General features: G+C 42.0%; 1 protein-coding gene across 4 annotated transcripts in view; it reads right to left on the minus strand.

Moving 5' to 3' along the window:
- tmem181 (transmembrane protein 181) overlaps positions 1-14,302 on the minus strand; it is a 253,795-nt gene that overhangs the window by 93,357 nt on the left and 146,136 nt on the right. For all 4 annotated transcript variants that reach the window (XM_072581087.1, XM_072581088.1, XM_072581086.1 and 1 more), the window contains exon 5: positions 10,267-10,388. In XM_072581087.1, the coding sequence (XP_072437188.1) occupies positions 10,267-10,388 (122 nt within the window). The remainder of the gene's footprint in view (positions 1-10,266; positions 10,389-14,302) is intronic.

The raw sequence follows: 14,302 nt of genomic DNA on the forward strand, positions 1-14,302 counted from the left end.
ATCTTGGAATCCACGTGCATAGATCCCGGAAAGTTGCCACCCAGATGGATAGTGCTGTGAAGAAGGCATATAGTGTGTTAAGTTTCATTGGTAGAGGGATTGAGTTCCGGAATTGCAATATCATGCTGCAACTGCACAAAATGCTGGTGCGGCCACACTTGGAATATTGTGTACAGTTCTGGTCACCCCATTACAGGAAGGATGTGGAAGCCTTGGAAAGGGTGCAGAGGAGATTTACCAGGATGTTGCCTGGTATGGAGGGGAGGTCTTATGAGGAAAGGCTGAGAGACTTGTGTCTGTTCTCATTGGAAAGAAGAAGGCTAAGGGTGGATTTGATAGAGACATACAAGATGATCAGAGGATTAGATAGGGTAGACAGTGAAATACTTTTTCCTAGGATGACGACGTCAGCTTGTACAAGAGGGCATAACTACAAATTGAGGGGTGATAGATTTAAGACAGATGTCAGAGGAAGTTCTTTACGCAGAGAGTGGTAAGGGCGTGGAATGCCCTACCTACTAATGTAGTCAACTCAGCCACATCAGGGAGATTTAAACCATCCTTAGATAAACACATGGATGATTTTGGGATAGTGTAGAGGGACGAGGGACAGTTCACAGGTCGGCGCAACATCAAGGGCCGAAGGGCCTGTTCTGCACTGTATTGTTCTATGCTCCATGTTCTAACTGCTCAGTGATTTGCAACAATTGTTGCATTATTTCAAATGCAAATAATCTGAATCAGATAAAATAGCAACATTTAAAAATCATCTTGACAAATACATGAAAAACAGAGAGGGATATGTTAACACAGAGGCAAAAAGGTTTTTAGTTTAGAAAGTTGTCATGTGTTGGTGCAGAGTCAGTGGGCCAAACAACCTACTTCCGTGCAATACTGTTCTTTGTTCTCAAAACAAGCATTGCTCAAACAGTTGTTTGAAAAAGTAGAATCATAAAGTCCCTCCAGTGCAGATAGAGGTTATTTCACCCATTAAGTCTGCATCAAACTTTCAAACAGCATCCATCATATCCTAGTAGCTCTGGCATGCTAGAGCTAGTCTGCACACCCCTAGTCATTATGGGGCAATTCAACATGGCTAATTCACCTAATCTACACATATTTTAATTGCAGGAGGAAACCAAAGCACCTGACGGAAATCCACACAGATTCAGGGAGAATGTGCAAATGAGATGACTACGCAAGGCTGGAACAGAACCCAGGACCCTGGCACTGTCAGGCAGCAGTGCTAGCCACTGAACCAAATCATTCCCCTGTACTAATTGGAGTTTAGGTTGTAGGTAGACTGGAGCTGACAGAATACATCCAAATGGAGCTTTGGTTGGCAACAGGAATTTGGTCTGTCAATTAGTGACCCGTTACTGATGACAAAGGCATTTTGCCTGACAACAACTGTGTAATTGGTTCTCAGGCAACTGAACAACTCAGCTATGAACAAAATAGAGAAGTGATAAAATCACCCTGAACTGAGCTTTTTCTGTTCTCTGCAATCCAAACCCACTTTAACCCTGAAGAAAACCTATTCATCTTTCTTTCAGCACCAGCTGTAAGCAGTGACTTCTAACTAATGTCTCTTTTATAAAAATAAAGTAGCCGCCCTGTACCTCTTGCAAGCAGTGGACGCATTCAGAAAAGGATCGACAAGAACCAACTCAACAAATCTCGTCAACAAAAATAATGGAATTGCGATTCTAGCTTCCCCTGCTTCCATGCGTTTTCAAAATCCCTTTCTGCAGAGGCTGTCTCAGTAGCTTGCTGGTGAACACTGGTACCTTATAGCACCAGGGACCCAGGCTCAATTCCAGCCCTGGATCACCTTCCATGTGGAGTTTTCACACTCTACCCTTCTCTGCCTGGATTTCTCCCAGGTGTTCTGATTTCCTTTTACAGTCCAAAAATGTGGGGGTTAGGTGGATTGGCCATGCCCTACAGTGTTCAGGGGTGTGCAGTCTAGGTGGATTAGCGATGATCAAGGTGGAATGCTAGTCAGACAATCAGTGCAGATTCCATAGACCAAATGGCCTCTTTTTAAACTATGGGGATTCTATGTGCACATGTAAGGAGAGGTTTATGAGGTGATTACTCTTAATTTGTAATGTTATACGCCAATTGCTTACCTTTAGCTAGAGTCTAAAAATTATCCCTTGCTTTCAATCAATCTGGGTCTGAAAATCAGATAAATTGTGGAATTTTATGTATGTTTCAACATTCTTAACTTTTGTGACAACTTCAGGCATAGCGATGCTCAATTTCAAGCACACAAAAACAGGATTAAGGAGAATATATAAACTTCATATATAAAAAACAAGAGGGTAGCCAAGGAAAGTGTTGGCCCACTCAAGGACAAAGGAGAGAATCTTTGTGGGGAGCCAGAAAAGGTAGATGAGATCCTAAACACATACTTCATGTCAGTATTCACCACAAGAAAGGAATTGGAAAATGATGAACTCAGGGGTGTGTGGAATTTCTAAGCCAAGCTGCTGTGTGTCTTAAAAAGTATTAAGGTAGGTAAGTCTCCAGGTCCTGGTCGGCCCAGAATATTCAGGGAGGCAAGAGAACAAATTGCTGTAGCATTGACAGACATCTTTGTATCCTATCTGGCCAAAGATGAGGTCCCAGAAGACTGGAGAATAGCCAATACCGTCCCATTATTTGAGAAAGATAGCAGGGATACTCTGGGAAATTACAGGCATGTCAGCCTCACATCATTTGTGGAGAATTTATTAGAAAAGATTCTCAGGGATAAGATTTACATGCATTTATAAACAACTGGACTTATTAGCAACAGACTGCATGGTTTTATGCAGGGAAGTTAAGCCTCAACAATCTGATCGAGTTTTCTGAGGAGGTGATGAAGATAACTGATGAGGGAAAAGCGGCTCATGTTTCTGCATGGACTTTAGTAAAGCCTTTGACAAGGTCCCTCATGGCAGACTGATACAAAAGGTGGAGTCACATGGTATCGGGGTGATCTGGCAACATGGAAACAGAACTGGCTTAGATATAGGAAACAGAGGGCAGCAGTGGACGGACGCTTTTCAGAATGGAGGGCTGTGACTAGTTCCACAGGGATCAGTGCTGGGACCTCTACTGTTCCCGGTCTACATAAATGATTCGGAGAAAAACGTAGCTCGTTGAATCAGTAAGTTTGCAGGTGATACAAAGATTGGAAGAGTTGCAGACAGTAAGCACTATTGTCAGAAGATACAGCAAGATATAGATCTGTTGGCAGCATGGGAAGAAAAATGTTGAAACATACACAAAATACAAATGTGAGGTCATACATTTTGGAAGATCAAGTGTAAGTTATACAGTGAATGGCAGAACCCTTTGGAATATTTACATGCAGAGGGATCGGAGTGTGCAGGTCCATAGATTACTGAAGGCGGCAGTGCAGATAGATAAGTAGTGAAACAGGCATATGACATGCTTGCCTTCATTGGAAGGGGCATTAAGTATGTGGCTAGACAAGTTATGCTGCAGCTTTATAAAACTTTAGTTAGGCCACACTTGGAATATTGCATCCAGTTCTGGTAACCACACTGCCAGAAGGATGTGAATGCTTTGGAGAGGGTACAGAAAAGGTTTACCAGGATTTTGCCTGATACGGGGGATTTTACCTACGAAGAAAGGTTGGATAGACTAGGTTCATTTTCACTGCAACACAGGAGGTTGAGGGGTGAACTGATAGAAGTTTAAAAGATTGCAAATGGCATGGATAAAGTCAAAAGTATGAGGCTTTTTACCAGAGTGGAGGGGTCAATTACTAGGGGACACAGGTTCAAGAGGACACATTTAAAAGAGATATGCGAGGTAAGTTCACACACAAAGGATGATGAGTGCCTGGAATGCACTGCTGGAGAAGGTGATAGAAGCAGATACAATAGCATACAGGATATGAACCATGTAAATGAAGATAGTTTTAGTATATAAGGGCAAAATGTGTCAGTGCAGGCTTGGAGGGCCAAAGGACCTGTTCCTGTGCTTTGTACCCCAGCAAGTCCTGGCACCCTTCAGAAATGAATACCAGGTCATTTTTATCTGAGATATTACAGCACAGTTTAACTGCACTTAGTTTATATTTGTTAATCCAGGGTTCCATACTTAGAGCTGTTTAAAATAAAATCGTGATTTGGAGCACCTGATGAAGGAGCGTCACTCCAAAAGCTAATGTGCTTCCAATTCAACCTATTGGACTATAACCTGGTGTTGTGTGATTTTTAAAAATCAAGGAAAGCATTTATTATTCATCCCTTGTAGTGTTGTCACTATTATGGCTCTTTGGCATATGCAAGTCTGTTCTTATGTCAATTCAATTAATTAAATTATGAGTTGTTGTGGGTTTGGAGTTTATTTAAGGTCAGACAGAATAAGGAAAGCAAAGAACAAAAAATTGCTGGATATTACAGGGCAGCATCTATGAAGAGAAAGCAAGCTAAACTTGACCCTTCATCAGAGCCATCCAAGCAGATTTGCTTTCCTAAAAGATATTAGACAACTTTATTGAACCATTTTTGGATTAGCTTTGTAAAACTGCATTCAAATCAGTCTTTGTCTTTCTACATAAGTTTAAACCATCTCCACTTCACTGTCAACTCTCAAATTTAGGATTGTTTTCCAAGTTCCTACTGTCAAAGTCTGCCATGATTGTGCTGGCGTTGAGTGTACAGATCCTGTCTTTTGAATTTTTGTGCTTTTAAACCATGGACTGAAAGGAGAAATACTATTTTAAAACCAACTTTTTGAATGGATGGTTGCATGGTTTTAAAAGCAAGTAACCAGACACCCATGGAGAGCATGGAAATAGCTATTTGAGCAAGCAGTGACTAAATTGATTGCAGATGAATGGGTGCAATGGGGTTCTGCACATATGCTGCTGGGTGGCAACAAGTAGTTGATTTGTCTCCGGACAAATGATCATTTGTCAATTAAAAAGATGTTTTGCTGGCCAACCCAGCCATGGGATATCCAAGGAAATAACTAGGGAGAAGGTAGGACCACTCAAGGATAAGAGGGAAATTATGGTTGGAGGATATGGGCAAGGTCCGAAATGAGTACTTCGTATCAATATTCACCCAAAAAAAGGATATGAAGGATAGTGAGATTTGTGTGGAGTATGTTAATATGCTACAGCATTTTGAGATCAAGAAAGAAGTGGGTCTCTTGAAGAGCATTAAGTCTCCAGGGTCCCAATGGTATCTACCTCAGGTTTCTGAGAGGCGAGATGAGATTGCTAGGGCCTTGATCAAAAATCTTTGTATTCTCACTAGCCATTGGAGAAGTCCTGCAGGACTGGCAAATAGTTAATGTTGTTCCACTATTCATGTAGGGAAATAGGGATAATCCAGGAAATTATTGACCAGTTACTCTCACATCAGTGGTTGGCAAGCTATAGGAGAGAATTCTTAGGAATAGAATTCAAGTGCATTTGGAAAAGCATGGCCTAATTAGGAACAGCCAGCATGGCTGTGTGGGATAGGTCATGTCTCACTAATATGATTGAATTTTTTTTTGAGGTGGTGACAATGGTGATCAATGAAAGTAGGGCAGTGAATGTTGTCTACATGGATTTTAGAAGGCTTTCAACAAGGTCCCTCATGGTAGGCTCATCCAGAAGATTTAAAATGCATGGGATCCACGGTGACTTACTTGGAGTTAGAATTGGTTTGCCCATAGAAGACAAACAGTAGTGGTGAAAGGGTGGCAGACAGTAAGGACAGCAAACGCTGGAAGTCAGAGACAATAGATGTGAATCTGGAAGAGCACAATGGGTCAAACAGCACCAGAGAAGCAGGAAAGTCAGCATTTCGGGCAGGATCCCTATCAGGACCTCTGCAGTTCAAAATTTATATAAATGACTTGGATGGAAATGTAGATGGGTGGGGAAGTAAGTTTGCAGATGACACAAAGATCTATGGAGTTGTGAATTATGTAGAAGGTTGTCAAAGTAAACAGCAGGGTATGGATCAGTTGCAGATGTGGGCAGAGAAATGGCAGATGGAGTTTAATCTGGTGTGTGTAAACTTCTGAACTTTGGGAAATCAAATATTACAGGAAAATATACATTAATGACAGGACCCTGAACAGCATTGATGCACAGAGGGATCTTGAGGTTCAAGTCCATAACTCCCTGAAAGTGATCGTGCAAGTAAATAGGGTATCAAAGGAGGCATATGGCATGCTTGCCTTTATTGATCTGGGAATTGATGTACAAGAGTCAGCATGTCATGTTGCAGCTTGATAAGACTTTGATTAGGTCACACTTCGAGTATTGTGTTCAATGCGAGTTGCCACATTACAGGAAGGATGTGGAGGATTTGGAGAGGGTGCAAGCTTTACCAGGATAGATTAGATAGGCTACAGTGTGGAAACACACCATTTGGCCCAACAAGTCCACAGTAACCCTCTAAAGATTAGCACACCCCCCTACATTTACTCCTGAATAATGCATCGAACACTATGGACAATTTAGCATGGCCAAGTCACCTGACATGTACATCTTTGGATTATGGGAGGAAACTGGAGCATCCGGAAGAAACCCACGCGGTCACAAGGAGAATGTGTTGAGTTTGCACAGTCACCCGAAACGGGAGCTCAACCTAGGTCCCTGGTGCTATGAGACAGTGCTAACCACTCAGCCACAGTGCCGCCCCAGGTTTACCAGGATACTACCTGGATTAGTGTATGAGCTATACGGAGAACTAGAAAAACTAGGGTTGTTTTCTCTGGAGTTACAGGGGCTGTGGGACACTTAATAGATATCTGTAAAATTATGAACCACATAGGTAGAGTTGACAGTCAGAATCTTTGTACCCCAACAGCTGAAATATCTAATACTAGGGGACATGCACTTAAGGTGAAAGGGGTAAATTCAAAGGAGTTGTGAGGGGCAAGTTTTTTTTTTAAACACACAATGGTAAGAGTCTGGAACATGCTGCCAGGGATGGTGGTGGCAGTAGATAAGATAGTGGCATTGAAGAGGCATTTAGATAAACACAGGAATATGCAAGGAATGGAGGGATGTGGACCAGGACAGACAGAAGGGATCAGTTTAATTGGGTTACATTCGGCACAAAATAGTGAGCCATTCCTGTGCTGTACTGTTCCATATTCTAGAATAGTTTGGGGTTGTGAACAAGGCACAGAAAATGATTTTGATCTCCACCACTCAGGTGCAGTCACTGTTCTCTGCAGCCAAAACCTACATTAAAATTGAAATATCCATTTAAACCTTCCTCCAGCTGTTGATGCAAGGTGTGATATTTAATTGATTAATCAGAAACATTTTTCAAGTATCCCAGGAAATCAGTGGAAGCAAGGAAGAAATGTTAGGATTAGCAAGAACAATAGAACGAACTGTCTTTCCAGGTTTTTTACTCTGCCAAGTTTTTTCCTTCCTCTTTGTATTGGTTTATTTGTCTGTGCGTGCAAGGGAGGCAGATTAGAGCTTTAATCAGTAGTATTGTTTTGCTAACAGTTTATAAATGCTTATCAACAGCTAGAGTCAAATTACTTGTAATAAAGCAACAATTCTTGTTCAGCACAAAAGCAAGCCAGGTCAATTGGGGAATTTTGCTTATTTATTTTAAAATCTTTAACTTTTGAGATGAGTGCAGGAATAGGATTCATTGTTCTTGAGGGCTTGATTTCCAGTGTGCTATTCTACTGAGTTATGACATGAGACTAATGAAAAAGAAAGATACCCAATCAATCACGCATTCAATAATACTATCTTCCTCAAAAACAAATCAGAGAGTTACTTTAAACTTAGAACTCCAAAACGTAGGGCTGTGACACATTAATCGGGGAATGACTGTAGTCAGAAAGGCATGCGGTGGACCACATTAATGGAAGTATTGGCAGGCATGACTCTAGGACTAATGTAATGAAGATGTAGAAGTGTACTGTACCTTCAAGAGAGTGAAGGGCGAAGAGAGGCACACAGAGTGCTGGAGAAGTTACATTGTAACATTTGGTCCAGCAGCTAGAGTCGCTGGTTGCCTGGATACAAAAACAAATTCAAATTTGGCCAATCAGTTTAAATTATATCCCAAAAATACCAAACTCCAATCAAGTTTGAATTTAGTATATTGACAATATTAAAAGCCAATGACACAACCCGATGTTTTAGGGTATAAGACCGGGAAAACCTGAAGAGAGAGAATTGCCAAGCCACCAACATCTACAAACTGCCCAGAAAATTAGCTCTCTTAAAGGTACATTTATCTATTAACCAGTGAAAGAGAAATCCTAAGAAGAAAATCTGCACATGAAGATACAAAGGGAAGATTCGGCAGCTGCCTGGTTTTGAAAGTTGAATTTTGGTAGATCTTAATCAGGGTTTTATCGGATTAGTATTGTAGAGGGGAAGGTAAAAGATAGGTTTAGATAAATGGGTTGTAAATAGTTGTTAGTTAATTATTTTCTGTTCGACTTAAAGAATAAAGTTCTAACATTCTTGTACTTTAGTGATTTTGGGGATAGTTCTTTGCATCTCGAATTTTAACAGATTACAGCACGGATTAAATCATTTCTGTGTTGCAAATTTAAATTAGCAGGAGGGGTTTACCCCATGTCGTCACACACTAAGTACCAAGACTTTGTGAGGCAGTACTTCTGGTTTAGGTACTCTCTGAATCATTATGGGCTGATTTGTGACAGGACCACATCGACTGGCTTGCAATGGCACCTACGGCAGTGAAAGTTACCAATGAATGCAAAGTTACCTCTACTCTATATGGTTCCAACAATGCAAGAATCTAAAAGAAAATATAATGGATCCTGGAAATTTGAAATAAGGACAAAAAATGTGGAAATGCTCAACAGCTATGGCAACATGTGTGGAAAGAGAATCAGAATGTAGTTTGGTCATCTTTCAGTAGACCAGTGACAGGAGAATAGATTACATTACTTACTTAGATTAGATTACTTATAGTGTGGAAACAGGCCCTTCAGCCCAACAAGTCCACACCAAACCTCCAAACAGCAACCCACCCAGACCCATTCCCCGACATTGACCCCTTCACCTAACACTATGGGCAATTTAGCATGGCCAATTCACCTAACCTGCACATTTTTGGACTGTGGGAGGAAACCTACGCAGACACGGGGAGAATGTGCAAACTGCACACAGACAGTTGCCTGAAGCAGGAATTGAACCCAACTCTCTGGTGCTGTGAGGCAGCAGTGCTAACCACTGTGCCACCATGCCACCCACTAATACTCCCTAATAAACAAAGTTTAGGAACTGGATTGAAGCCACTCAAGCTGTTTAAATCGTGTCCTTTGTGATAAACGTGCGCTGATGCACATGGGCAGGACAAACAAGGCAAGAAAATACATAAATGAACTACACGACACTGGGAAGCACCAAGGACCAAAAGGGACCTTGGGTATGCATGTCCACTGGTCCCTTAAGGTAATGGGGCAAGTAGACGAAATGGTTTGGTGGCATATAGATACTTGCATTTATTAGCTGAGGTATAGTGTTCAGCGCAGGGAGCTGCTGCTGGAACAAGGTAAAATGTTAGGCCACTGCTAGAGTATTGTCTGCAGTTCTGGAATCTATATCATTGGAAGGGTATGATTGTGCAGGACTGTACAGAGGAGATTTATCAGTATGTTGCCCGAACTGGAGTGTTTTAGTTAGGAAGAGAGATTGGGTAGATTGGAATTTTCCCTGGAACAGAGATTTAAGGAGGACATGATTGATGTGCATAAAAGTATGAGGAGCAGAGACAGGATGGAGAGAAGAAACTTCCCTTTGGTGGAGGGATCAATAACAGGGAGAGACCGATTTAAGGTTAGGGGCAGAATCCTTACAGGATGTGAGGCAAATGTTCATCACTCAAATGGTGGTGGGAATCTGGAACTCACCGCATGTGAGGGTGGCATAGACAGAAACCCTCATAACATTTAAGTATTATTTAGATGTACACTAGCAGCCAACTGCTAGAAAATGAGATCTGAATAGTTAGATAGTTGATTTTGACCAGTGCAAACTTAATGGGGCAAAGAGTCTTTTAGTATCCTGTCGTCCTCTATGACTGTATGACTTGACTGGCTAGGACTGAATTTAAACCTCAATGCAAAGAAGAAATGGCACTGCGTTAATTGACTACGTGATTCAGGCCTCAACACGACTCTCATTTTTGAAAATATGAAATGTAAATAATTACAATAGTCTTAGCACAGTTTAATGGCAAGTACTATGCATGGCAGTTCCAATTAATAGTTACAACAACGTACATTTGTACAGTGAAGTGACCGGGTATGATTGTGAGCATCGACTCTGATATTTGGCACACTCGTGTCTTGCATGACTCCACTTACTGCAACTGTCAATGGAATATTTTTCCTGAATTCTTCACCTGAAAAACAAATCAAAGTGTAATCATTTTGAAACATTATCACAAAGATTTCAAATTAAATGGAGGTGATACTACCAATCATGAACCTGTCATGTCCCTCACGAATGACTCACAAAGTGCCACTGTGACCATTGAATTGTCTGGATACAACAATTACAAGCATAATCTGTAATATGCATGAATTCAGTTGAATCCATACATGAGTTCAATACCTTACAATCAAATCATCCTGGAATGATTTTTCTTGCACATTTTGAAATTCAAATTGATTAGGTTACCATCCTTTATCATGTGGAAGTACAAGACATGCTTTTGAAATATCAAATCTTGCCCACATTTACTTTGTCTTTTTCTGTTGCACTCCAATTGATTAATAAAGCTTGTTTTACATGTACTACTGAATTGCTCCTGGCCCAGCAGTCTCCGCTGCTCATGTGTAGAGTACAACAGTGAGTTAAAATGGGGCAAAATTCACTGACCTCAATTTTCTATGGGCTCCTGCTTTGGTCAGTTGAGTTTTTTTTGTTTCCAACTGCCTCAGGCAATTTTCTCCCAAACATTTGGGCTCCAAAGGTCATAAGCATTAGCAACTACCTCCCAGTTCTCATGTCAATGCTGCCTTCTTCAAATCTCATTTGCAAATGCTCTTGCACCACAGAAACAGACATCCAGGAGAGCATGACTCAGTATTCAGTTCATTCAACAGAAAGGCTATACGATTCCATCCATCCACTGAATGTGGTGTAGCCAATGCAGCTATTGCTGCCTTAACAATGAGTGTACTGGGACTGGGTTCAATTCCTACCTGCTCTAAAGATGCGTAATAACACCATTGAACAGGTTAATAAATACACAAATGGAAATGGGCTCTGTGGCACAATGGCAATGTCCCTACCTCTGGGCCAAAAGCACAGATACATTCCAGAGATGTGTAATAATATAATGGATAAAGATGGATAAATACCCAGGAATGATTCCTGGGTCCCTTGCTGAGATACTTGTATCATCGATAGCCACACGTGAGGTACCGGAAGACTGGAGGTTGGCCAACATGGTGCAATTATTTCAGAAAGGTCGTAAGTAAAACATGAGGGAACAATAGACGAATGAGCCTGAAATCAGTGGTGGGCAAGTTGTTGGAGGGAATCCTGACGGACAGCATTTACATGTATTTGGAAAGGCAAGGACTGATTAGGAATGGTCAACATGGCTTTGTGCACAGGAACTTGCGTCTCACTAAGTAGATTAGGAGTTTTTGAAGCAACAAAGAGGATTGATGAAGACAGAGCGGTGGACATTGTCTACATTGACTTCAGTAAGGCATTCGACAAGGGTCTGCATTGTAGACTGTTAACAAGGTTAGGTCAGATGGAATGCAGGAGGGCCTTTGGCCAATTTTCTATCTTAACATGTCGCCTATTTTCTAAGGATCTGTATCTTTCTGCTCCCTGCCCATTCATATATCTGTCTAGATAAATCTTAAATGACACTATTGTGTCTGTCTCTACCAACTCCGCTGGCAACGCGTTCCAGGCACCAACCATCCTCTGCATAAAGAAATTTCCACGTCTCTCACCCTTAAACGGTTCCCCTCTCACCTTGAACTCGTGACCCCTAGTAATTGAGTTCCCCGCTCTCAAAAAAAAAGCTTCTTGCTATCCACCCTGTCTATACTTCTCATGATTTTATAGACCTCAATCAGGTTCCCCCTCAACCTCCATCTTTCCAATTAAAATAACCCCAGTCTACTCAACCTCTCCTTATACATAGCACCCTCCATACGGCAACATTCTGTGAACCTCCTCTGCACCCTTTCAAAGCTTCCATATTCTTTTGGTAATATCGTGACCAGAACTACACAGTACTCAAAATGTGGCCAAAACAAAGTCCTATACAACTGTAACATGACCTGCCAACTCTTGTACTCAATACCCCGTCCAATGAAGGAAAGCATGCCATATTGCCTTCTTGACCACTCTACTAACCTGCATCGACACCTACAATGGACCTGAACACCCAGATCTCTCTGTGCATCAGTTTTTCCCAGAGCTTTTCCATTTATTGTATAGTTCACTCTAAAATTGGATTTTCCAAAATGCATCACCTCGCATTTTCACAGATTGAACTCCATCTGCCATTTCTCCACCCAACTCTCCATTCTATCTATATTCTTCTGCATTCTCTGACAGTCCCCTTCACTATCTGCTACTCCACCAATCTTCATGTCATTTGCAAACTTGCTAGTCAGACCACCTATTTCTTCCTCCAGATCATCTCAAACAACAGTCGTTTCAGCACGGATCCCTGTGGAACACCACTGGTCACAGTTCTCCATTTTGAGAAACTTCCTTCCACGACTACTCTGTCTCCTGCTGCCCAGCCAGTTCTCTATTCATCTAGCTAGTACCCCCTGGGCCACACGTGACTTCACATTCTCCATCAGCCTACGACAAGGAACCTTATCAAATGCCTTACTGAAGTCCATTCCTCAGTCAACTTTGTCACTTCCTCAAAGAATTCTATTAAGTTGGTAAAACATGACCTTCGCTACACAAAACCATGCTGCCTATCACCGATAAGCCCACTTTCTTCCAAATGTAAATAGATCTTATCCCTCTATATCTCCTCCAGCAACTTCACTACCACTGATGTCATGCTCACCAATCTATAATTACATGGATTATCCCTGCTACCCTTCTTAGAAAAGGGAGAAAGTGAGGACTGCAGATCCTGGAAATCAGAGTCGAAGAGTGTGGTCTGGAAAAGTACAACCGGTCAGGCAGCTTCTGAGGAGCAGGAGAATCGATGTTTCAAGCATAAACTCTTCATCAGGAATGAGGCTTGTGGCCCAAGGGAGCTGAGGGATAAATGGGAGGGGGTGGGCTGGGGGGGTAAGTAGCTGGGAATACGATAGGTAGATGATGGTGGAGGTGAAGGTTATAAGTTGAAGAGGAGGGTGGTGTAGACAGGTGGGAAGGAAGATGGACAGGTAGGACAGATCAAGAGAGTGGGGCCAAGTTGGAAGGTTGGATCTGGAATAAGGCAGGAGGAGGAGAAATGAGGAAACTGGTGAAATCCACATTGATCCTGTGTGGTTGGAGTGTTGCAAGAAGATGGATGAGGCGTTCTTCCTCCAGGCGCCAGGTGGCTAGAGTTTGCGGGTGGAAGTGGTCCAGGACTTGCATGAACTTGGCGGGGGGGGTTCAGAGTTAAAGTGTTCAGCCACAGGGCAGTGGGGTTGTGGAGTGTGTGCCCCAGAGATGTTCTCTCAAACGTTCCACAAGTTGGTATCCTGTCTCTTAATGTAGAGGAGACCACACTGAGACCAACAGACACAGTAGATGTCGGATATGGAAGGATCCTTTGGGGCCTTGGATGGAGGTGAGGGGGGAGGTATGGGCACAGGTTTTGAGGTGGCAGGGAAAGGTACCAGGAGTGGAAGGTGGGTTGTTGGAGTACATGGACCTAACATGAGAGTCACGGAGGGAATGGTCTCTCCAGAATGCAGATAAGAGGTGGGGAGGGAAATATATCCCTGGTGGTGGGGGTCTGTTTGTATGTGGCAGAAGGAAAAATGTGTCAAGCCACTTACATCACGAAGTTACTGCGTAGTTGTTGGCAGATCACTTTAGGGGAAGTGAAACAAGTTTCTGCATTTTTAACTCCAAAACGACTATATCAGTTCAAAGTGACACCCTTTGGAATGAAGAACACACCAGCCATGTTCTAAATACTCATGAACAGAGTTGTGACTGGATTAACAAATCGTGCAGTTTATCTGGATGATGTCATGATCTTTCCATGTACCATGAAAGATCACATGGTACAGTTGAACAATTAGGAATAGCAAAACTGGTAATAAAGAAAACAGAATTCATGAATTTGTGATGTTCTTAGGACATAACATCAAACAT

Source organism: Chiloscyllium punctatum, chromosome 11 (genome assembly GCF_047496795.1).
Source record: "Chiloscyllium punctatum isolate Juve2018m chromosome 11, sChiPun1.3, whole genome shotgun sequence".
NCBI classification, from domain to species: Eukaryota; Metazoa; Chordata; class Chondrichthyes; order Orectolobiformes; family Hemiscylliidae; genus Chiloscyllium; species Chiloscyllium punctatum.